General features: G+C 42.8%; 1 protein-coding gene across 1 annotated transcript in view; it reads right to left on the bottom strand.

Moving 5' to 3' along the window:
• Positions 1-999: 999 nt before the first annotated feature.
• The window catches only part of LOC140377704 (MORN repeat-containing protein 4-like), a 36,265-nt gene continuing 11,157 nt past the window's right edge, over positions 1,000-26,107 (bottom strand). Inside the window, exons 3-5 of the mRNA XM_072463240.1 lie at positions 17,824-17,938; positions 15,604-15,713; positions 1,000-1,270 (exon numbers count right to left, since the gene is read on the bottom strand). Coding sequence (XP_072319341.1) covers positions 1,125-1,270; positions 15,604-15,713; positions 17,824-17,938 — 371 coding nt within the window. The 3' untranslated portion in view covers positions 1,000-1,124. The remainder of the gene's footprint in view (positions 1,271-15,603; positions 15,714-17,823; positions 17,939-26,107) is intronic.

Below are 26,107 nucleotides of genomic sequence, written 5' to 3'. Positions count from 1 at the left end.
GCCTTACTGTCCTTTACTGTCCGTTAGCCTTACAGTCCTTTACTGTCCGTTAGCCTTACAGTCCTTTACTGTCCGTTAGCCTTACTGTCCTTTACTGTCCGTTAGCCTTACTGACCGTTAGCCTTACTGTCCATTGTCCGCTAGCCTTACTATCCGTTAGCCTTACTGACCGTTAGCCTTACTGACCGTTAGCCTTACTGACCGTTAGCCTTACTGACCGTTAGCCTTACTGTCCGTTAGCCTTACTGTCCATTGTCCGTTAGCGTTCTCTGTTAGTGCTTTTCTCTGTTAGCTTCTCTGCTAGTTAGTCTGCTGCTGTTGTTGCTGTTACCATTTTATATTTGCAATTTCACAATAAAAACAAACAAAAACATATCTGTTGATCTCTTATTTTGAGGACCTTTTCCCACAAAGACTAAATGTATTTGATACAAAGCCTCAAGTCTTGCTCACTGGAAAACTCATACTATTTACCATAAAATTGGACCCTGAAAAGGTTTAGCACCAAGTTCACGCAGCGTCGCTGATCCAGAGTCAGTCTTTCAGGTTCGACTTCACAAGAAAACACGGTCAAAACTTCATCAATGAGAGAAGGCAAGGAACGCCAAATAAAACCACGGTTGCAAATTGCATTGAGCAGGTCAAGAAGGTGCACTAAAACATGATTATAGTTATCATTATTACATTTATAACTCTTATTGAGTATTTGTTTCTAGTTAGAACTCGTTTCATTATCCACGGATAATTTTACTTGTTTAAAGAGTTTTTAAGCGACGTATTTCAAGCTAATTATCTGCCAAGTAAGTCGCTTTTCTTATTTCAAATGTCATTTCCTTATGCAATTGTTAGAAATAACCCTCATTATCAGGTCATTTACTGCAGATCTCATTCTAGATTGTATTAATTCACCTGTAACCTGGAAAGTGATGGTTTGATTCCTTGAGCAAGACACGTGATTTTTTTCCCACATCACCTAAATATATATATTTTTCTCAATGTTGAAAGCTTGAAATATCACATGTAAAACTGAATTCAAGTCATTTTAACTGCTGTAGATATTCTGTTACAGTGTGGTCCAAACCCAGAGTAAAAAGCAGGAGGTGCAGGTGCATGGTGGGAGTGGATCACATGGCCAGGACTCGAGCCTTAGCGGCGGCGGCCTGAGCTCTCTGGACCACAGCGGGACAGGCCTCTCGCCGCGTCAGCTCACTGGACTCAAACAGACCCTCGTGAACTCCGCCGGGACCAGAGTCGGAGAACGTCAAGGCCCCTGCAGGAAAAACCAACCCTTTTTTTAGTTTTAGGGAGGAGAATATCAGGTTATGCAGACGACATCTCCTGTAAAAGATCATTTCAATCTATGGTCCAAATTTATACAGTTAAAAAGGTGGTGTACCGTTATATATGGCCGTTTTTGTCACATGAAATTGGATTTGAAGAATAGCAACATGTTAGACGATGGGTAAGAATATGAAATGCAGGAACAAACTTGCTTCTAAAGTGGCAAGGCAAGTGTATTTGTAGAGCACAAATTGCACACAAGGCAATTCAAAGTGCTTCACACAACAGGAAAAAAAAATGCATTAAAATCACCAAGACATGACAGAAATCACAAAACAGTTTAAGACATAAAAGAGCGGAGTCTTTTCAGTCACAGGCACAGCTAAACAAAACTGTTTTTAGCTTAGATTTGAACAATGTCAAAGTAGAACCTGTCTCACATCTTCAGGAAGACTGTTCCAGATTTTAGCTGCATAAAACTCAAACACAGATTCCCCATGTTTAGTCCTGACTCTGGCACCAGCAGGAGGCCGGTCCATGTTTAGTCCTGACTCTGGCACCAGCAGGAGGCCGGTCCATGTTTAGTCCTGACTCTGGCACCAGCAGGAGGCCGGTCCATGTTTAGTCCTGACTCTGGCACCAGCAGGAGGCCGGTCCATGTTTAGTCCTGACTCTGGCACCAGCAGGAGGCCGGTCCATGTTTAGTCCTGACTCTGGCACCAGCAGGAGGCCGGTCCATGTTTAGTCCTGACTCTGGCACCAGCAGGAGGCCGGTCCATGTTTAGTCCTGACTCTGGCACCAGCAGGAGGCTGGTCCCCGAGGTCCTCAGAGTCTGAGATGGTTCATATGGCACTAATGTCTGAGATGTACTTTGGTGCTAGGCCATGGAGAGACTTGTACACGAGCAGAGCTGCTTTAAAGTCTCTTCTCTGAGCCACAGGAGCCAGAGCAGAGAGGGGCATTTTGATATCAGTGCATAACCTCTACATATGTCATTTTCCATAATACTTGAAAATAAAGAGACAAAAAAAATTGCTGGTCCGTCTTATATCCAAAGAGATATTGTTTTTCCTATATGGTTAAAATAAAAAGCATTTTTGAATATAAATGAAGTAGTTATGCAAGACTACTGGGGTATTATCACACTCTTTTCATTTGTGAGCCTTTTCCCCCAGTGCAACTTACTGAAATGTTCAAGATTTACAATATTGTTTTGTCTTTAATTGTTCGCAAAAGAGCATAAAGCCTTTAAGAGTTGAGTGGCTTACTACCTTTCTACAACCGCACCCTCGTCTTCCTCCTTTTGTCCAACTCACCCTTTTCTCTCTATTGTCCTCTCTCTAAGTAAAAAGTAAAGTAAAGAAACCTCTTTTTTTTACAGCCATCTTCTGGTTGTCACAGTGACACACTGTTCAGCTCTGATCCGACAGATTTAGCAGAAAAAAGGTAAAAACGTGTTGATTACCGCCAGCGCGGAGAGGAGGACACCGCGGGGGAGTGCGGCCAAAAAAAACTCACAATTAACACTTGACTATGTTTAATGTAATTACAGCATTTAGAGGCAGAACAAAGAAGCAGCACCACGGGACACTAAATACCAGCACAGACGTCATCATTTATTACAACTGAGATTTCAAAGGGAACATTTTAAACCTGCCCCAGATCAGACCACATCGTCCCTCTAGTTGGTGGTTTCAATATCATTTTATTAGGCCCGAGCGCCACAAGCTGGCAAGAGGCCTATTAATCTCATAAGGCCGTGCGAAGCACGGCTGCGAAAGTGCGCACTAAAACGAGCGCGAAGCGCTCACCCACTTCCAAATACGCACTAACGCACTCCTTCACTCACGCACGCCCCGTGCATACTAATTAGTAGTAGGAAAATGGAACATTACCGTTGTAAACGGGCGAAGCCCGTGCAAAAGTGCGCGCTAAACGAGCACTTTACATTGGGACGACCTCATCTCCTTATAAAGCACTCATTTGCGCTAAGTAGCTCACGAATACGTTCCCCATCTCTTGCATGTTCCGTGCATATAAGCATGTAATGCAAAAATTGAACATTATTACTGTATAGAGGGCCAAAAACACAAAGTGGGTGGAGCCCACTCAAAATTAACGAAAGTACCCGTCAGTGACCAGGGACCCACACCATGAGGTAGGAAAGCGTGAGCGCTTTCCGAAAATGTATAGTTTATGATATTTGAAAAATGGGAAACATTGTTTTCGATGTTATTAGGCCCGAGCCCCAGCAGGGCGGAGGGCCTATTGCTCCCGCAACGCTGCCGAAGGCAGCGTTGCAACTGTCTGACCAAACATGCGGGCGCAGCCCGCATGTTTGGTACCCCGTCGCCCCTGGCAAGTACAGTGAACTAGCCCATGCCGAAGGCATGGATCATGCATACTTACTCCTGCTATGACAGAAATAGTCAACATTGTTGACAACAGCAGCGCGAAGCGCTGCATTCCTCCAAAAACCCTCCTGGCATCGTCCTGTACGCGAGAATCCATGCCGCAGGCATGGGCCATGCTTGTATCTGCTCAAATCAATGGAAGTCTATGGGGAGTGGGCGGGGCATCCCGACGGAATGGGGAGTGACGAGCGCGTAAGCGCTCGTAATGATGATTCCACCCCATGGCGGCATGGGGAAGGCTTAGAGCTTTCAAACGATGTATAATTTGTTGTTATAGTGGAAACGGCTATATTGTTTTTGCTAAAAATATTATTATTTTTATTAGGCCCGAGCGCCACAAGCTGGCGAGAGGCCTATTAATCTCGTAAGGCCGTGCGAAGCACGGCTGCGAAAGTGCGCACGTAGTGCGCACGAAATCGAGCGCGAAGCGCTCGCCCACTTCCAAACACTCACTAACGCACTCCTTCACTCATGCACGCCCCGTGCATACTAATTAGTAGTAGGAAAATGGAACATTACCGTTGTAAACGGGCGAAGCCCGTGCAAAAGTGCGCACTAAACGAGCACCTTACATTGGGATGACGACCGCGAAGCGGTCGTCATCCCCATATAAAGCACTCATTTGCGCTAAGTACCTCACGAATACGTTCCCCATCTCTTGCATGTTCCGTGCATATAAGCATGTAATGCAAAAATTGAACATTATTACTGTATAGAGGGCCAAAAACACAAAGTGGGCGGAGCCCACTCAAAATTAACGAAAGTACCCGTCAGTGACCAGGGACCCACACCATGAGGTAGGAAAGCGCGAGCGTTTTCCGAAAATGTATAGTTTATGATATTTGAAAAATGGGAAACATTGTTTTCGCATCGGAATATTATTCTTTCTTTCTTCTTCTCGGGATCAACCCCCCTATTTTTCACCCAGTGAACATTGACGAAAAGTCACAAAAATTTGCACACCTCTAAAAATCGTGCCTCTCTACATTCTGGCTATTTCCCTTTTCTAAAATAAAAAAAATTGGCGCGTCAGCGCCCCCAAATGTACCAAAAATGCATTGAGAGATGGGAAATGACCCAAAAAAAATCTGATCGTAGAATCATGAAATTTGGCGCAGAGGTAGATGGTGACAAGAGAAGTAAAAAATATTATTACGGCAACGCCGTCCGCCCAACCAAATGTCGGCCATATTGCTTCAAAAATGGCTAAACATGACTTCGGAGTTTTTCCAAACGTCGTACTTTTACGAACTCCTCCCAGGGCGTTGGCCCTAAAAAGCTGAAATTTGGTGAAAATGCTACTGAGGAGTGGGACATCAAAAGTTATCCAAATTACATTGATACCTCTCACGGTCTCTGTGCGGCGAAGCCGCAAACTGTAGCTAGAATTTCAGAAATCTCCCATATTTAAAATTTCTGCCGTTTGCGCAGATAAAGTCCGAATTGCGTCAAATTAGAATCAGTTGTTAAACTCTTTGCCCTAAACCTACTTGAAGTGAAATAAATTAATTTGGAGCCACAGCGCCCCCTACAGATTTTATATGGAGGTTAAATGTTTAGTTTTGCGAAATTTTATGAAATTTGACACACAACTCAATTTTGGCCTCCCCATCAAAAAAGTCAATGAGACCCATGTCATAATTGTTATGGCGTTGCCGTAGCAATGACCAAAACCTCCCTTGTTATTCCAATGGGGAAATCGCCAGAACATGTTTACACTTTAGACTTTCACAAACTCCTCCCAGGGCATTAGCCCTATTAACCTGAAATTTGGTGAGACTCATCTTCAGGGGTGGACCATCAAAAGTTATCCACATTTTTATTCAAAGAGTCACGGTGTCTGTGCGGCAAAGCCGCACATTTTGCCAAGAATTCAAAATAAAATTGCTTTTTGATGGTAAAACAAAGTGAGAAGATGTGACAGCTTCACAGATTCAGCAGTAGGCGTAATAAAAGGACAATTGGGGCGCGTTAGCGCCCCCTCCTCTTGCGGCGTGGCGGCGGCGTGGCGAGGGCCGATCATTGCCGCTTGCGGCTATATTTAGGCCCGAGCCCCAGCAGGGCGGAGGGCCTATTGCTCCCGCAACGCTGCCGAAGGCAGCGTTGCAACTGTCTGACCAAACATGCGGGCGCAGCCCGCATGTTTGGTACCCCGTCGCCCCTGGCAAGTACAGTGAACTAGCCCATGCCGAAGGCATGGATCATGCATACTTACTCCTGCTATGACAGAAATAGTCAACAATTAGTGAATGGGCGTAGCCCATTCACTAATTGTTGACAACAGCAGCGCGAAGCGCTGTATTCCTCCAAAAACCCTCCTGGCATCGTCCCGTACGCGAGAATCCATGCCGCAGGCATGGGCCATGCTTGTATCTGCTCAAATCAATGGAAGTCTATGCAGAGTGGGCGGGGCATCCCGACGGAATAGGGAGTGACGAGCGCGTAAGCGCTCGTAATGATGATTCCACCCCATGGCGGCATCGGGAAGGCTTAGAGCTTTCAAACGATGTATAATTTGTTGTTATAGTGGAAACGGCTATATTGTTTTTGCTAAAAATATTATTATTTTTATTATTTTTCTTGTTCTTCTGCTTTCTGAGCTCTAATTTGACCCCCTGAACATGCTCAAAAACTCACCAAACTTTGCCCAAAATTCAGAATCGGCGAAAAATTAGATTTTTTCAGGGCCATTTTTTTTTTCGTCAAAAAATGGCGCGACAGCGCCACCGACAAAAGTCAAAATACATTGCGCCTATGGGAGACGCCCCGAGGTCAACTTTGTCGTAAAGCTACGAAATTCGGGACACGCATTCATCTCGTGAGGACAAAAAAAAAAAATCATTGTGACCACGCCCCCAGACTTACCGCCATCTTCCTTTGAAAATGAACACACGCTGTGTTAGCCATTTTGTTCACGTCAAACTTTGACGAACTCCTCCTAGGGCGTTTTGCCCACCGACTTCAAAATCGGCGTACGTCCTCTGGACAAGTGGGGCATCTAAAGTTATCCAATTTTTTGAGATACCTTTTACGGTCTGTGTGCGGCGCAGCCGCAAAGTTGGACAACTTATTTTGGAATATTGCAGATCTAAAAATTGCTCCCATTTGATCAAAACGAGTCCGATTAGAACCAAATTTGAATCAGTTGTTAAACTTTCCGGTTTGGACCAGTTTATGATGACAAAATTGAAATGGGCGCGATAGCGCCCCCTACAGAGTGACCTTGAAATTAACATTGAAGGTCAAAAATTAGTTTTACCAAAATGTTCTAAACTTTACCCAAAATTCTATTTTGGCGTCCCGATCAAAAAAGCCAATCAGACAAATGCCTTATTTTTTACGGCGTAGTCGTAGCGATGACAGAAACCTCCCATGTTATCCCTATGGGAAAACCGCAAAATCTCTCAAATATCCACATTTTTATGTTTCACACTTTAACGAAGTCCTCCTAGTGCGTTTTGCCCACGAACCTCAAAATCGGTGTACGTCCTCTAGTTATCCAAATTTTAAGGATAACTTTTACGGTCTCTGTGCGACGGAGCCGCAAACGTTTCCCAGAATTCTGACTATTTGGCCTTCAGAGTGGCCTATAAACAATAGAGTTTTTCCAAATGACATGATATTTTGAAAAAAAATTCTAATTTGCCATCTTGATCATAAAAGTATGAGAGCCAAAGTCATATTTTGTACGGCGTAACCGTAGCGTTGACAGAAACATCCCATGTTATCCTTATGGGAAAATCGTAGAATCGCTCAAATCACCACATTTTTACGCTTCACACTTTAACAAACTCCTCCTAGGGCGATTGCCCGATCAAGTTCATATTTGGAGAATATCATCTACACAAGCGGGGCATCAAAACTTACCCATATTTTGATTCTAAGTGCTACGGTCTCTGTGTGGCGGACCCGCAAATATATGTCAGAAATGGGAAAACAGCGAAATCTCTAAAATGACCACATTTTTACGCTTCACACTTTAACGAACTCCTCCTAGGCCGATTGCCCGATCAAGCTCATATTTGGGGAAAATCATCTACACAAACGGGGCATCAAAAGTTAGTCATATTTTCATTTTAAGTGGTACGGTCTCTGTGCCGTGGAGCTGCAAATATACTGTCACAAATGGGAAAAACGCCAAATCCTTGAAATGTTCACATTTACGCTTCACACTTTAACAAACTCCTCCGTGGGCAATAGCTCGATCAAGCTTTACTTTGGGAAAAATCATCTACACAAGCGCGGCATCAAAAGTTATCCATATTTTTATTCCAAGTGCTACGGTCTCTGTGCGGCGGCGCAGCAAATTTGACTGACACTTGTGTTGATTTGCACTGGATTGGCCATGTCAATTGTGTCGCCATCTGTTAAGTTCTTTTTTAATTCAACACACAATAAGGGCGCCATCTTTATCAAGTCGAAAGCGCAGAGTCGGAAGGCCGGCGGCCCGCGAGGGCCGTTGGATGCCGCTTGCGGCTTTAATTTTTATTATTTTTCTTGTTCTTCTGCTTTTTGAGCTCTAATTTGACCCCCTGAACATGCTCAAAAACTCACCAAACTTTGCCCAAAATTCAGAATCGGCGAAAAATTAGATTTTTTCTGGGCCATTTTTTTTTTTCGTTAAAAAATGGCGCGACAGCGCCACCGACAAAAGTCAAAATACATTGCGCCTATGGGAGACGCCCCGAGGTCAACTTTGGCGTAAAGCTACGAAATTCGGGACACGCATTCCTCTCGTGAGGACAATTTTTTTTTTTTATTGTGGCCACGCCCCCAGACTTACCCTATGGCCGCCATCTTCCTTTGAAAATGAAAACACGCGGTGTTAGCCATTTTGTTCACGTCAAACTTTGACGAACTCCTCCTAGGGCGTTTTGCCAACCAACCTCAAAATCGGCGGACGTCCTCTGGACAAGTGGGGCATCTAAAGTTATCCAATTTTTTGAGATACCTTTACCGGTCTGTGTGCGGCGCAGCCGCAAAGTTGGACAACTTATTTTGGGATATTGCAGATCTAAAAAATTGCTCCCATTTGATCAAAACGAGTCCGATTAGGACCAAATTTGAATCAGTTGTTAAACTTTCAAGTTTGGACCAGTTTATGATGACAAAATTGAAATGGGCGCGATAGCGCCCCCTACAGAGTTGCCTTTGAGTGAACATTGATGGACAAAAACTGGTTTTACACAAATGTTCTAAACTTTGCCCAAAATTCTATTTTGGGGTCCCGAGCAAAAGGCCAATCAAACTTATGCCTCAATTTTTACGGCGTAGTCGTAGCCATGACGGAAACCTCCCATGTTATCCCTATGGGAAAATTGCTAAATCTCTCGAATATCCACATTTCTCTGTTTCACACTTTAACGAACTCCTCCTAGGGCGTTTTGCCCACCAACCTCAAAATCGGTGTACGTCCCCTAGACAAGTGGGGCATCTAAAGTTATCCAAATTTTAAGGATAACTTTTACGGTCTCTGTGCGACGGAGCCGCAAACTTTTCCCTGAATTCTGACTATTTGGCCTTCAGAGTGGCCTATAAACAATAGAGTTTTTCCAAATGACATTATATTTTGCACAAAATTCTAATTTGCAATCCTGATCATAAAAGTATGAGAGCCAAAGTCATATTTTGTACGGCGTAACCGTAACGATGACAGAAACATCCCATGATATCCTTATGGGAAATTCGCGAAATTGCTCAAATCACCACATTTTTACGCTTCACACTTTAACGAACTCCTCCTAGGGCGATTGTCTGATCAAACTCATATTTGGGGAAAATCATCTACACAAGCGGGGCATCAAAAGTTATCCATATTTTGATTTTAAGTGCTACGGTCTCTGTGTGGCTGACCCGCATATATATGTCACAAATGGGAAAACAGCGGAATCTCTAAAATGACCACATTTTTACGCTTCACACTTTAACGAACTCCTCCTAGGGCGATTGTCCGATCAAGTTCATATTTGGGGAAAATCATCTACACAAGCGAGGCATCAAAAGTTATCCATATTTTGATTCTAAGTGCTACGGTCTCTGTGTGGCTGACCCGCAAATATATGTCACAAATGGGAAAACAGCAAAATCTCTCAAATTACCATATTTTTATGTTTTACACTTTAACAAACTCCTCCTAGTGCGTTTTGCCCACCAACTTCAAAATCGGCGTACGTCCTCTGGACAAGTGGGGCATCTAAAGTTATCCAATTTTTTGAGATACCTTTTACGGTCTGTGTGCGGCGCAGCCGCAAAGTTGGACAACTTATTTTGGGATATTGCAGATCTAAAAATTGTTCCCATTTGATCAAAACAAGTCCGATTAGGACCAAATTTGAATCAGTTGTTCAACTTTCTAGTTTGGACCAGTTTATGATGACAAAATTGAAATGGGCGCAATAGCGCCCCCTACAGAGTGACCTTTAAATTAACATTGAAGGTCAAAAATTTGTTTTACCAAAATTTTCTAAACTTTACCCAAAATTCTATTTTGGCGTCGCGATCAAAAAAGCCAATCAGACAAATGCCTTAATTTTTACGGCGTAGTCGTAGCGATGACATAAACCTCCCATGTTATCCCTATGGGAAAACCGCTAAATCTCTCGAATATCCACATTTTTATGTTTTACACTTTAACGAAGTCCTCCTAGTGCGTTTTGCCCACCGACCTCAAAATCGGTGTACGTCCTCTAGACAAGTGGGGCATCTAAAGTTATCCAAATTTTAAGGATAGCTTTTACGGTCTCTGTGCGACGGAGCCGCAAACGTTTCCCAGAATTCGGACTATTTGGCCTTCAGAGTGGCCTATAAACAATAGAGTTTTTCCAAATGACATGATATTTTGAACAAAATTCTAATTTGCCATCCTGATCACAAAAGTATGAGAGCCAAAGTCATATTTTGTACGGCGTAACCGTAGCGATGACAGAAACATCCCATGTTATCCTTATGGGAAAATCATAGAATTGCTCAAATCACCACATTTTTACGCTTCACACTTTAACGAACTCCTCCTAGGGCGATTGTCCGATCAAGTTCATATTTGGAGAATATCATCTACACAAGCGGGGCATCAAAACTTATCCATATTTTGATTCTAAGTGCTACGGTCTCTGTGTGGCGGACCCGCAAATATATGTCAGAAATGGGAAAACAGCGAAATCTCTGAAATGTTCACATTTACGCTTCACACTTTAAAAACTCCTCCGTGGGCAATAGCTCGATCAAGCTTTACTTTGGGAAAAATCATCTACACAAGCGCGGCATCAAAAGTTATCCATATTTTTATTCCAAGTGCTACGGTCTCTGTGCGGCGGCGCAGCAAATTTGACTCACACTTGTGTTGATTTGCACTGGATTGGCCATGTCAATTGTGTCGCCGTCTGTCAAGTTCTTTTTTTATTCAACACACAATAAGGGCGCCATCTTTATCAAGTCGAAAGCGCAGAGTCGGAAGGCCGGCGGCCCGCGAGGGCCGTTGGATGCCGCTTGCGGCTTTAATTCTTTCTTTCTTTCTTCTCGGGACCAACCCCCCTATTTTTCACCCAGTGAACATTGACGAAAAGTCACAAAAATTTGCACACCTCTAAAAATCGTGCCTCTCTACATTCTGGCTATTTCCCTTTTCTAAAATAAAAAAATTGGCGCGTCAGCGCCCCCAAATGTACCAAAAATGCATTGAGAGATAGGAAATGACCCAAGTAGATGGTGACAAGAGAAGTAAAAAATATTATTACGGCAACGCCGTCCACCCAACCAAATGTCAGCCATATTGCTTCAAAAATGGCTAAACATGACTCGGAGTTTTTCCAAACGTCGTACTTTTACGAACTCCTCCCAGGGCGTTGGCCCTAAAAAGCTGAAATTTGGTGAAAATGCTACTGAGGAGTGGGACATCAAAAGTTATTCAAATTACATTGATACCTGTCACGGTCTCTGTGCGGCGAAGCCGCAAACTGTAGCAAGAATTTCAGAAATCTCCCAAATTTAACATTTCTGCCGTTTGCGCAGATAAAGTCCGAATTTCGTCAAATTAGAATCAGTTGTTAAATTCTTTGCCCTAAACCTACTTGAAGTGAAATAAATTAATTTGGCGCCACAGCGCCCCCTACAGATTTTACATGGAGGTTAAATGTTTAGTTTTGCGAAATTTTATGAAATTTGACACACAATGTCACATGCAATGGTATTTATTTATTTATTTGTCTATGGGAGTTTTTTTTAATTTATTTATAGGAGATCTTCTACTGAAAGTGTTTTTCAGACTTCCTATAAGTGATCTGTTCTTCTGTATCTACCTCTGTATCTACCTGCGTTGCACCAATGAAATTTCCCCATGTGGGACAATAAAGGAATATCTTATCTTATCTTACAACTAAATTTTGGCATCCCCATCAAAAAAGTCAATGAGACCCATGTCATAATTGTTATGGCGTTGCCGTAGCGATGACCGAAACCTCCCATGTTATTCCAATGGGGAAATCGCCAGAACATGTTTACACTTTAGACTTTCACAAACTCCTCTTAGGGCGTCAGCCCTATTAACCTGAAATTTGGTGAGACTCATCTTCAGGGGTGGACCATCAAAAGTTATCCACATTTTTATTCAAAGAGTCACGGTGTCTGTGCGGCAAAGCCGCTCATTTTGCCAAGAATTCAAAATAAAATTGCTTTTTGATGGTAAAACAAAGGGGAGAAGATGTGACAGCGTCACAGATTCAGCAGTAGGCGTACTAAAAGGGCGGCAGTAGCTCAGTGGTAGAGTGCTCGTCTTCTGATCCAAAGGTCGGCGGTTCGACTCCCCGCTCAGTCAGAGCGGTCAGATCCACTGGCCCGCAGGTTGGCGGTGCGATCGCAGCTGCCTCATGTGAATACTGCCGTTGTGTCCTTGGGCAAGACACTTAACCCAACTTGCCCCCCAGTGTCTGCAAACATCTGGGGTGTGAATGTGTGTGTGAATGGGTGACTGGTTCCTTGATGTAAAGCGCTTTGAGTACCTTGACGGTAGAAAAGCGCTATATAAATGTTTTACCACAAGTGTAACATTACAGTAACATTACAGTAACATTACAGTGCTGCACAGACCCAAAGAAACCAGCAGCCCAGGCGAGAAGAGGTGTGTATCTTCTACAACCTTTTTTGACCTTTGGATTTAAAATGTAACGGTCTGTTATTTAAAAGGTCCTAATTTATATCCTTGTTGGGAGAGTACAATAGATGTTCTTTCTGTTTTTCAATTAACTTTATCAGTTTTAATTAGACAATATCCTCAATTTTGGGGGTGTTTGAGGGGGTTGTTTGGGGGTGTTTGAGGGGTTGTTTGAGGTTGTTACAGGGGGTTGTTATAGGGGTTGTTTCAGGGGTTGTTTCAGGGGTTGTTTGGGGGCGTTTGAGGGGTTGTTTGAGGTTGTTACAGGGGTTATAGGGGTTGTTACAGGGGTTGTTACAGGGGTTGTTACAGGGGTTGTTACAGGGGTTGTTACAGGGGTTGTTACAGGGGTTGTTTGAGGGGGTGTTACAGGGGTTGTTTGAGGGGGTGTTTGAAGAGGTGTTTGAGGGGGTGTTACAGGGGTTGTTACAGGGGTTGTTACAGGGGTTGTTTGAGGGGGTGTTTGAGGGGGTGTTTGAGGGGCTGTTTGAGGGGTTGTTACAGGGGTTGTTACAGGGGTTGTTACAGGGGTTGTTACAGGGGTTGTTAGAAAGGTGTTTGAGGGGTTGTTACAGGGGTTGTTACAGGGGTTGTTTGAGGGGTTGTTTGAGGGGTTGTTTGAGGGGTTGTTTGAGGGGTTGTTTGAGGGGTTGTTTGAGGGGTTGTTTGGGGGGGGTTGTTTGGGGGGTTGTTTGGGGGGTTGTTACAGGGGTTGTTACAGGGGTTGTTTGAGGGGTTGTTTGAGGGGTTGTTTGAGGGGTTGTTTGGGGGGGTTGTTTGAGGGGTTGTTTGGGGGGTTGTTTGAGGGGTTGTTTGAGGATTGTTTGAGGGGTTGTTTGAGGGGTTGTTTGAGGATTGTTTGAGGGGTTGTTTGAGGATTGTTTGGGGGTGTGATGATACTAACTCTCACTACACTTGTTTTGTACGTGTTGTAAGTGTGAGTGGAGATGGCAGTAGGTGATACTTTCTTGTAACTCGTCCGTTTGTTTTTATGAATGATGTGGGTTGTGGATGGCTTTGAGAGCAAAGATGCATATTTACACGTTTTATTACATTTTCTGCTTTTATTACACGTTTTCCCTGTTGAATTAATACACATTAATACAAATACAGGACTCAAGCTTGGTCCGGAGTGCAGGGATTTGCTGAGATTAGCCTTATGCTGAAAAATATAATTCAGTGCTGTTCCAATCAAGCCGATGTGCCAAAAGATCCTTCCAAAAAGTGTAATTCAGGCACATTTTAGCTTGTATTGAATTTGAAAAAGTGTTATGCTCAGCTGGCAGTAAATCACACAGTAATTATAATTGTGCCGTACGATAGCGCTCCAACGGGAAAAGTACCTCTCGTCCTGGTACTGACCAGGCCCGACCCAGCTGAGCTTCAGGGATCAGTTACTTCACTAAAATATCATTTACCCCTGCAGAAGTAAAATAATCTGTTTGAATCCAGGTTCTACATTTTCACAGCTCCAAGACAGAACTAGTGCCTTTGAAGAGTTGAAGCAAGTTTTCCTTTGTTCAAAAACCTTATGATTAATACAGACTCGTAGATTGCATATATATTCTATAGTTGGAATTTGCATGAAGTTCACCTCCTCCAACCAAAACGAGCCCCTAAATCAGAGCGGTCGATTGGCGTGTGATGATTAGTGAAGAAGGCTCCAGCTTGAGTGATTGTGTGGAAGTTCACTGCGGAGGTCTGTTTTCATGGTTACGCGGACGCATTCGAAAGACAAAAAATTCAAATGAGGCCGAGCAGGAGGCGGGGGAGGGGCCACAATCAGAGAAACTACATCGGCGCTAAATTACGAGTGAATGGGCTGAAGTCACGTAAAGTCAATATACCATTAATAAACAGAATTTGTCTTAATCGAGATGTTTTTCGATGGTAATGTTTTGATTTCAAATTGGTGGTGAAGAAAACAAAAAAACGAACAATAATAGAGCTCAAAATATTTATTGATTGTTTGTAGCGTACGTGACATTTGCCAAAACCAACTTTGTCGTGTGTATCGTATTGAACCGTGACGGATGTTTGTGATTCCAATCTGACTCCTGAAGTATCTGAATAATTGATAATGATAATCGGCAGAGCATATCTTTAGTCGACCACGAATTTCTTAAATCGTCGACTAAATTTGTCAAAGGTATAGAAAATCAGACACTTATCGATCACTAAAAGTACTATCAGAACAAGCAAGATTGAACAAGTGTCAATAAAAAAACAAATAAACACAAAAACAGGACAAAATGTGACTTTTCATTAACAGTTTTAGAATGATTTTATCAGAACTAGTATAAGACCACACGGTTACAAAACGCAGGTACCGTTTTGTGTTTTGTGTGTTGAGCATTGTCCAAAAAGAATAATGTTTTGTGTTATTGTTTCGAGGTATTGAAATCGAGGTTGAACTTTTAGTATCGTAGTACCAGCTGCCAAATACGTCTCTAGCATTTGAGTGGCTTGATTTCTCCTTCGTCTCTCCAAGGACTGATGAGGGGGTTGTAAACAGAAGGTAGATTGTATCCTCTTCTAAACAGTCTCTTCTCCTGCTTAAATGTTTGACTTTAAGACAGAGGTGGACGGTTGTAATTATTGCTTTTCCAGATTGAAAATTACTTCCGGACAGCAGTCAAAACATCTCTTTTTCAAAAACAATGTAGCTAACCTTTGAAAATGTTTTAAACGCGCTGAAAACACTCAATAAGACACGAGAAGCTGACAAGACAATCTGTGAATACTCAAGTGCAGATTGTTACCGTGTCCGTCCACGTAACCTCCTTTGAATTCTCCCTCAAACTTCATGCCGTCGAATCGAGCGAAGACGCCGGCGCCTTGAAATTTGCCCTGCACAAACTCGCCTTCGTATCTGCAATGAGAAATAACGTGACATAAAGACCAGTGTTGTTAACAAGAGAAGAATGCTTTTAGTCTCAACAAGATCGTCCTCGCTGTCGAACGAATCGAAGCAAGGAATGTCAATTATAAGTTTACATTCTTACTTTGTCAAGAGTTATTTTTGACATATAAAACCTTGCACTGGATAAAGGGATGTTGCGAAAATCCAAGTTTTGGTTGAAGAATTTGAAGATGATTTAAAGGTATTTGAAATGTTCTTTTTTTATTATTATTAAAACGTGCTCCACTTACGCAAGATCCAACCTTAAAACATAAAATTGTACACTCCCCACAAAAATAAGAGTTGATAAATGATCTTTATGATGATGAAAAAATGTGTCTTGATTTGCATAGTTTTGACAAGTTCAATTTAATTTGTTGGTCTTGATTTTTGGAATTGTTTCAAGATATTTCTCACATTTCTTTTCTCATTTTAAAATCCAAATGAACATTTATTTAATTAGTTTTATCAGATTTATCTAGAGGGATTTTCTTTCCACTGACAATATATTTTTTCTTGAAATTAGAGGTGAGCAATAAAAAAAAGTGTGAATGTAGTTTTAAACATATACAAAAAGATGATGAAAAAAATAAAATAACTTTCTGTTGTAAACTTTGAAATAAAGAAGTGATATTTCTGCACTTTATGCGATTCATTTTACAGACATTAATTTCCCATTTCTCTGATACTTAAACCTCAACTAACAAAAACTTTAACTTTATAGTAAGTTTTTGCCATGTACATTTGAAAAAGTTTGCTCTTGTGCCCAATTATATCCTTTGAGTGCATGTTTGATCAAAAGAAAATGACTTAAAATCATCTAAAACTACCTACTTCAAAACGTATTCAGACAAAGCTGTAAACATGGAAGCGCTAAATGCAGATCAAAGGTGCAAACGATCTGGAAAACAGCACTGAGCAGACAGCGGCTATTTACGTCTTGTACTGATTGTTGAAAACCTAAATGTTACATTTTACAAGTCTCTGAAGGTGGGACTTGCTGTCAACACACTTTTTGGCACCTTTTTTAGTCTGTCGCAAAATTAAAAGAAACAAAACATGTCGTTGCTGGGAGGAAAGAGTTTACTGGAAAAGAGAGAAGAAAAGCAGATCAAGAAACTTTCAAATGCTAATTTCTGCATGTTCAAACAAGGTTAAACAAATAGGTTATGTTCAAGATGAACTCGGAGAAAGACACAGAAATATCAAAACATTGACAGACATGAAGACTTGGGTTCACAAACGTGTACTATGTTTAACTTCAATCTGTTTATAATTACACATCAGTGCTTTAATATAATTGCCTTTTTATAATTGCCTTGTTATATTAGCTGTAATGCAAAAAGCGTGGCAGAAGAACAATTACAAAGATAATAACCATAAACAAGGTAAAAAACATCTTTAGTGTGTTGTGATGTCACGACAACATAACCCATTAGAAATATATAGAAACCCCACACACACTCATTTCCACATGTTTTGTAATCATTTAGTGCAGTGATGAGATGCACGACAACAAATAAAAGCAATTTATCTAGAATATGGAATTCATATTTGAATTAACTCTAAAACACAACAATTGCAGCTGATATATACTGACATGTTTGATATATTTTATTTGTCATTTGTGGCTACTATCTTCCCACGGTGAAACTAATTTATCGATTTTACTGGGTAAAGGCCACTGGGGGGCCCTTATATATTTTAAGCTTCAAAACGCTGTGTATTTTATTACAATCAGACTCATATTCACGCAGAAATGAGTCTAATGAGGAAGTGAATCTAGAAGTGGCGAAACGCAAAGACACACGACATGCGATATACAGCGCATTGAAATGAGAGGGCCCAACCTATTTCTTATTTCTATCCTATAGCAGATTTAAATTGTTTTTTTTCCCCCGATATATTTTTTATTTTACATCGATTTATGTTGCACCGAATCACCAAAGCAAGTTCCTACGTTTGTGAATTCTGTTCATTGGCAATAAACCTTTTCTGATTCAAACTCTGATTCTCTCATTTAATTATGGGACGCACCAGGCCAGGATTGGTTTACTTTAGAAAAATGCGTTGGCCAAACCTGGATCCATCTGGAAACAGCAGAATGCCGCAGCCGTTGAAGAGGCCATTTTCAAACTGTCCAGTGAAACACGTCCCATCACTGAAGGTCAGCTGCCCCAGACCATGACGCAAACCTGTGGACGGAGAAAGAGTTTGAGATGCAAAAGTGACACACACTGGTTTACAACAATGAAAAAAAATAGAAAGAAATGGCGATAATTGTTTTACACAATCCTTAGAATCATCTGGTTGGCTCGCACTGTTCGGTTTGAGCCCGGCCGCTGGCTGGTGGACCAATCACAGCGCAGCATATAGTTTGGGTCGGAAGTCAAAAGAATGAACGGGGCTTGACCTAAACAACATCATATTTGTGCTCATGTCCAACCAGGAATTATAAATATTACACAAATTGTCAAACTGGAGACAAATGGGAAAAATGTTTAGTAAAATCGTAACCATTATCATTTTTTAGTTTTAGTGAAATGTGTAGTCTAACCTGTCATATAGACTTGTTTTCCAGTTGTTGTAAGGAGAAACATCATGATTATTTGCAGTTATCACGTAAGGTTCCGCCAATGAATTACGGAATTTGTATTTTTACTTTATTTCTTTGTGAAAACAACAAATTAATCCCTAGTTTGATACGACCAGAAGTGTCAGAGGAAACGCCAAGTGACATGTCAAAGGTGACATAAAATAATTACCAAAACAATGACATCCTGTTGTGAGCAGGTGAAAAACACCTGATTAAACCTCTTCGAAATTCAGAAGGTGATTTTGACAAAAGGCAAATTGGCGACTCATTACAGGTTAAATTATTAAAAAAGAGAGAAAAAAAAAGATTTAATCATTAGTGCTAAAAGATTTTCCTATTCACTTCCACCTTTTAGAGTTTGGAATGAGACAGAGACGCAATAATGGCCAAATGTGTTCTCACACACAAGAGACATCCTTTCTGTTAATACACATTGAATGGAGCCATAATTGGGTGTAATTATATCTATTGAGGAGTAAATATTGCTCTTCAATGTTTGGTTCAATTGAATTCCAAGATACATCATCCGTTTCTCCAACCATTGAAAATTTAATCCTGATAAAAGTTCCAATTGCACCTTAAGGATTTCAGCCTAATGTTGTTTTGAAACTGAATAAATCTAGTTCATATTTGGATTTTTTGAAAGCAGTGTTGACTTTGAATTGAATCAGAAACAAACCATTTCCGTTTCCCCATTACATGTTGTTTTATCACCGCGAAAATGTGGCTAAAATGCCCATGAAAACATGAGGTATTTTAGTAAAGCAGGTTTCCTTTTTTTTCTCAGATCAATGTACTCTGGCTCAGTGTAAATCCTGTAAATCTGTGTGAAGCCCTCTTTCTGTGGATGTGTGTGTGCGCCGTCATGTGTGCGCGCCGTCGTGTGTGCGCGCCGTCGTGTGTGCGCGCCGTCGTGTGTGCGCGCCGTCATGTGTGTGCGCGCCGTCATGTGTGCGCGCCGTCATGTGTGTGCGCGCCGTCATGTGTGTGCGCGCCGTCATGTGTGTGCGCGCCGTCATGTGTGTGCGCGCCGTCATGTGTGCGCGCCGTCATGTGTGCGCGCCGTCATGTGTGTGCGCGCCGTCATGTGTGTGCGCGCCGTCATGTGTGTGCGCGCCGTCATGTGTGTGCGCGCCGTCATGTGTGTGTAAGCCGTCATGTGTGTGTAAGCCGTCATGTGTGTGTGTAAGCCGTCATGTGTGTGTGCGCCGTCATGTGTGTGTGCGCCGTCATGTGTGTGTGCGCCGTCATGTGTGTGTGCGCCGTCATGTGTGTGTAAGCCGTCATGTGTGTGTAAGCCGTCATGTGTGTGTGCGCCGTCATGTGTGTGTGCGCCGTCATGTGTGTGTAAGCCGTCATGTGTGTGTAAGCCGTCATGTGTGTGTAAGCCGTCATGTGTGTGTGTAAGCCGTCATGTGTGTGTGCGCCGTCATGTGTGTGTGCGCCGTCATGTGTGTGTGCGCCGTCATGTGTGTGTGCGCCGTCGTGTGTGTGCGCCGTCGTGTGTGTGCGCCGTCATGTGTGTGTGCGCCGTCATGTGTGTGTGCGCCGTCATGTGTGTTTGCGGCGTCATGCGTGTGTCCGCCGTCATGCGTGTGTCCGCCGTCATGTGTGTGCGCCGTCATGTGTGTGTGTAAGCCGTCATGTGTGTGTGTAAGCCGTCATGTGTGTGTGCGCCGTCATGTGTGTGTGCGCCGTCATGTGTGTGTGTGCCGTCATGTGTGTGTGCGCCGTCATGTGTGTGTGCGCCGTCGTGTGTGTGCGCCGTCATGTGTGTGTGCGCCGTCATGTGTGTGTGCGCCGTCATGTGTGTTTGCGGCGTCATGCGTGTGTCCGCCGTCATGCGTGTGTCCGCCGTCATGTGTGTGCGCCGTCATGTGTGTGTGTAAGCCGTCATGTGTGTGTGTAAGCCGTCATGTGTGTGTGTGCGCCGTCATGCGTGTGTGCGCGTCATGCGTGTGTGCGCGTCATGCGTGTGTGCGCGTCATGCGTGTGTGCGCGTCATGCGTGTGTGCGCCGTCATGCATGTGTGTGGCGTCATGTGTGCGCGCCGTCATGTGTGCGTGCCGTCATGTGTGTGTGCGCGCCGTCATGTGTGTGCGCGATCTGTCATGTGTGTGTGCGCCGTCATGTGTGCGCCGTCATGTGTTTGTTCGCTGTCATGTGTGTGCGATCTGTCATGTGTGTGTGTTTCTCTGTGTGTCTCAAGATGAGGTTCTAGGACAATGGGTACATGTTTCTTAGCGCTCTAATTTGTGTCCTTGCTTCCTGGTTTAGACCGGTTTTCTTATTTTGGTTTAACATTACCAGTACAGCTGCAACCAGTGCTTAGTTTAGTGGTCGACTAATCAAATGATTGTTTCTCTTTTTAAATACAGTATCAACAGTCTAAATCAATTCATTAATCAAGAATGAGACAGTGTGCAGTGAGACAGTGTGCAGTGAGACAGTGTGCAGTGAGACAGTGTGCAGTGAGACAATGTGCAGTGAGACAATGTGCAGTGAGACAGTGTACAGTGAGACAATGTGCAGTGAGACAATGTGCAGTGAGACAGTGTGCAGTGAGACAGTGTACAGTGAGACAATGTGCAGTGAGACAATGTGCAGTGAGACAGTGTGCAGTGAGACAGTGTGCAGTGAGACAATGTGCAGTGAGACAATGTGCAGTGAGACAGTGTACAGTGAGACAGTGTGCAGTGAGACAATGTGCAGTGAGACAGTGTGCAGTGAGACAATGTGCAGTGAGACAGTGTGCAGTGAGACAGTGTGCAGTGAGACAGTGTGCAGTGAGACAGTGTGCAGTGAGACAGTGTGCAGTGAGACAGTGTACAGTGAGACAGTGTGCAGTGAGACAATGTGCAGTGAGACAGTGTACAGTGAGACAATGTGCAGTGAGACAGTGTACAGTGAGACAGTGTGCAGTGAGACAGTGTGCAGTGAGACAGTGTGCAGTGAGACAGTGTGCAGTGAGACAGTGTGCAGGAGTTTAATACTTGATCAACAATAAAGGATGAAGGTTACTGAAGGCTTCTATTGATGGATCATTCATTAATTTTATACAGCTCGTTCCAATTCAGGGTTGTGGGTGACTAGAGCCTATCCCAGTGACTTAAGGCTTTAGGCGGGGTTCACCCTGGACAGGGGCCAGCTCGTGGTTAACATTCTATTGATTGATGAATATCCAAAATGCAGACTCGTGATCCATAGTCAAAAACAAACGGACAATATAAAATATAAAAAACAGACAAGAGGTCCCTAATCTTAACTATGCCAGAGCACAGCTGAGAAGTGAAGTGGACTATATATGAGTCAAGTGTTTACAGTATTTGTATGAATAATGTCAGGGTTCAAGTCTATGCTCAAAACAGTTCCGTTTAACTGTGCTCAGGACTGCATTTTACCCTTTTAAAATGTATTCTATTCATCTTTATGTATACTCAAGTTTTATTGTGATTTTAAAGTAAAGCAATTTTAATTACATTTTGGGGCTCTATTAATACATCTTTATTGAAATATTTTATTCTATCTTGACATTTAGATTTAATGACGCCACTTTCTTTGTTTGTCTTTTGGCATGTATTTTAGAGTCTGTATAGCCCAGCTAATAATGAACAAAGTATAATTATTTTTTACTGTCACGATTATTAATTGTTGCAGCCCAAGTTAGCATGTTCCCCATGTTTCATATTTCTCTTAAGAATACTTTCCATTCAAAAACAAAAAAACAATTTAATAAAGCAGTATCTCCCGGCGAGCATGGCACAGGATTAGCCTTTTGTGGAGTGAGCGCTGCTGCTCTGAGCTAATAAAGTAAATTAGGCAGCCCATCTGTCGGTGTGAGCTTACCGTGCTGCTTCTTAATCTCACCGGGGTTTTCACGCCAGATTTGGACCACAGATTTGTCCCAAACCAAATCTGCTGCTTCCATTTCAAAGTACTCTCTCTCTCCCCGCAGCGCGCCAAGACTCTGCCATCCTCGGTATTCCACGCTTTCAAACGGCGCGATGGCATTAACTCGATACGGATGGGAAAGTGAGCCAATCTGGGCTTAAATCCAACCCAAAAATGACAATCTGGCTGCATATAAAGGAGGAAGGGAATGGGAAAAGCCCGTGAAGGAATCTTAATAGATTCAACACATGAGCGAGTGTCAAAAACCACCGTAAACATCAGGTTGGCTGGTGAGCATTGCTGGGGAGAATGGAGTCTTGAGTTGTTGCAGCCCGATTTCAGTCAATCGACTATTCATGACTGATTATGATTATTAAAAAGACAATTGTTTTTAGTCTTCTTTCTTTGGACAACACAGACTCGGAAAAAACAAAGAGAGTAGCAGTATTAAATGGAAATATCAAAAAAGAGTAAACCATTTGAGATTTTTATCAATAATACGTGGTAGAAAAAGGTTCAGTTGTATCATCTGGACTCAGTTTAGACAAAAACATTTTGACTCTCATCCAAGAGTCATTGTCAATCTGTGAATTTAGGCCGGGAACTCGGACATTTATTCTATTCTGTGTTAAGCCCCGCCCCGCCATTTTTCTACAATAGAACACTCCTGGAGAAATGAGGGATTACACTGATCAATAATATGTGTTATTTGCAGTCGTATACTTTGTTATAAAAGTAAAGGGTTAGAGTACTCTTGTGTTACCAATATTTGATATTATTGTATAACCTCTATCGTTTGCCGACAGTCCCTTTGTGTTGCTGAAAACATTAACATAATCATGAGCTTTATTTATCTTTTATATTGACAGATTACCACAATATAATGCCATACAATAAGCATGAGCATAATAATAATAATAAGCCTGTCCTCAAGCAATGACAAACAGTTCTAAAACAAAATGAGTGGATTAGCAAGAGCTCCAACGCACAACAGCAGAACGCGCTCGCTTTAGCACTGGAGTTTATTCACATCCAACTCACCACATCCTGTTACCCTACATTTACTCCTCAGATACAAAATAGTGGTTATAATGAAGGAGAAGGAGTTTTCAAAAGGTGCATCTGAAAGTTTATTTGTCTTTGGCGTGAGGACAAGACCCCCAGGCACTAGTTGCACATGTTGCATTCCCAAAACACGCTGACGCAACAAGTGTCTCTGCGGCGGGGAAACAAACCTGGCTCTGGGAATGTGGCGAGGAAATGAGACTTAACCAAAACTAACGTGTTACTGATTTGAAAAAGTAACTTGTAGGAGATTACATGGGTGCATCAAACCAGCTCAAACTAACAAACTCTAAAAAGGTAATTTGAGTACTCTCAACGCCCAACTCTGGTTATTTGTGAATATTATCTATCCAGCAGCCTTCAGTCCCCACATTTCAACCTCCATTTGGTGAAAAATGTATTTAAGTCTAGTTGCAGCCCTATAGTCAGTGGTCCCCAAACTACGGCCCGCGGGCCACATCCGGCCCGTTGGGCCTCTCAATCCGGCCCGCCAAGCTTGTCCAAGTTATATTAAAACATAATTTAAAAAATAAATAAATTTTGCCGTAGGCTTTATTAGACAGTAGACGGAATGAGAGAGAAAGGAGGACATGCAGCGAATGTCGGAGTCGGGATTCAAACTTACGATACTGTGGCTGGCCGTTCATTTTACCTTTCGCCTGTAATGCCCACATTTCCCCAAGAGATGGCCACTGTTCCCTCTAAGATGCGCCTGCGCAGCTGCGCAATGCTCGCACATAGTGCACTGCTCGCACATAGTGCACTGCTCGCACAAGAAAATCTATGGCGCGCAGAAAATAAAATTCACCATAAACGGCCACCGGGGCCAAGACTCTTGTGGACAGTAGAAGACAGTAGATAATTAATCATTATTTAATGCATTTGGAAAACAATGTGTACATTGAGCCTTGCATTTGTTGCTTTGTTACTATAAATTACACGCAAGATTCGACCTGTAACTTGTAATTCATTAGTTCACACAAACACACCATATTTCCCTGGCCCGGCCCCTCGGCCAAATTTTAGAACCCAATGTGGCCCTCGAGTCAAAAAGTTTGGGGACCACTGCCTATAGTGAAGAGATACAAAGATATGGCAAAATGAGGCAAAACAGATATTTCAAGAATACTTTGTTTCAAAAATGTGTGGTAAAAGAATCATTTGTTGACTATCTGGACTAAAGTGAAATATTTCATGTTTGGGGCTGATAAAGAAGTCTGTGTCACAGGTGACAGTCTGAAAACAGATGTCCACACTTCCCTCACCTCAGACACTTCCTCCAGCTCCACCAGGAGAGCCAAGGAAACAAATGGGTGGAGGAACCGCGCATCTACAAAAACAGCAGAACTAACACGTCTGTCGTACGTCTGGCACAAACTACAGCGGGGAACTGCATTTCTCTCTACATGTCTGTTCTGAACTTGTATTGAAGCAACATCAAACATGAAGTCAGTTGTTCAGACAAAAGCTTCAGGCTTTAGTTTTCCGGTCCAGAGTGAATACAGAGGGCACAAAATGCAACTCAAAAAGTGCTTTACAACAATAAAAAGACAATAAAACTACAATACAATCACGATATAAATAAATAAAAGCATAAAAACAAATTCAAATGTATTCAAAATAGAAAAAAACAGATAAATGGGCACAAAACAGTCTTGAGCTTAAATGCAAACACCGCCAGGGTGAGGGCCTGTCTTACAACCTCAAGAAGACATCCCAAATCTGGCACCAGCAGGAGGCCGGACCATGTTTAGTCCTGACTCTGGCACCAGCAGGAGGCCGGACCATGTTTAGTCCTGACTCTGGCACCAGCAGGAGGCCGGTCCATGTTTAGTCCTGACTCTGGCACCAGCAGGAGGCCGGTCCATGTTTAGTCCTGACTCTGGCACCAGCAGGAGGCCGGTCCATGTTTAGTCCCAACTCTGGGCACTAGCAGGAGGCCGGACGGAGATGGTTCATATGGCACTAACATGTCTGAGATGTACTTTGGTGCTAGGCCATGGAGAGACTTGTACACAAGCAGAGCTGCTTTAAAGTCTCTTCTCTGAGCCACAGGAGCCAGAGCAGAGACCTGAGAACAGGACTAATGTGATGGTACTTCCTGGTTCTAGTCAGGACTAATGTGATGGTACTTCCTGGTTCTAGTCAGGACTGATGTGATGGTACTTCCTGGTTCTAGTCAGGACTAATGTGATGGTACTTCCTGGTTCTAGTCAGGACTAATGTGATGGTACTTCCTGGTTCTAGTCAGGACTAATGTGATGGTACTTCCTGGTTCTAGTCAGGACTAATGTGATGGTACTTCCTGGTTCTAGTCAGGACTATCAGGACTGATGTGATGGTACTTCCTGGTTCTAGTCAGGACTAATGTGATGGTACTTCCTGGTTCTAGTCAGGACTACTGTGATGGTACTTCCTGGTTCTAGTCAGGACTAATGTGATGGTACTTCCTGGTTCTAGTCAGGACTAATGTGATGGTACTTCCTGGTTCTAGTCAGGACTAATGTGATGGTACTTCCTGGTTCTAGTCAGGACCCGAGCAGCAGCGTTCTGATGTACTGCAGCTGTTTTGGATGCATGGTTAAGTCTCTCCAAGTCTGGTTTCGACACTATCTTTTTAATTTTGGCAATGTTTTTTAGATGGTAAAAAGCGGTTGATATTATTGAATTGACTGTCGGTGGGATGTGTGAGAATGAGGAGCACTGAGAGGAGCAGAGGAGCTCAAGTGGATTTGAATGACGAGCTGTGCAGAGCTCAGAGCACACGGCCACCTGGAGAGGCCACATCATAAAATACCCTTGAGATTATATC

This window comes from Eucyclogobius newberryi, unplaced genomic scaffold (assembly GCF_026437365.1).
Source record: "Eucyclogobius newberryi isolate DKJ021-1_F unplaced genomic scaffold, fEucNew1.0.hap1 SCAF_4, whole genome shotgun sequence".
In the NCBI taxonomy this organism is placed as follows: Eukaryota; Metazoa; Chordata; class Actinopteri; order Gobiiformes; family Gobiidae; genus Eucyclogobius; species Eucyclogobius newberryi.
The sequence above is the reverse complement of the archived record's forward strand: the minus strand, read 5'-3'. Positions and strand labels throughout refer to the sequence as shown.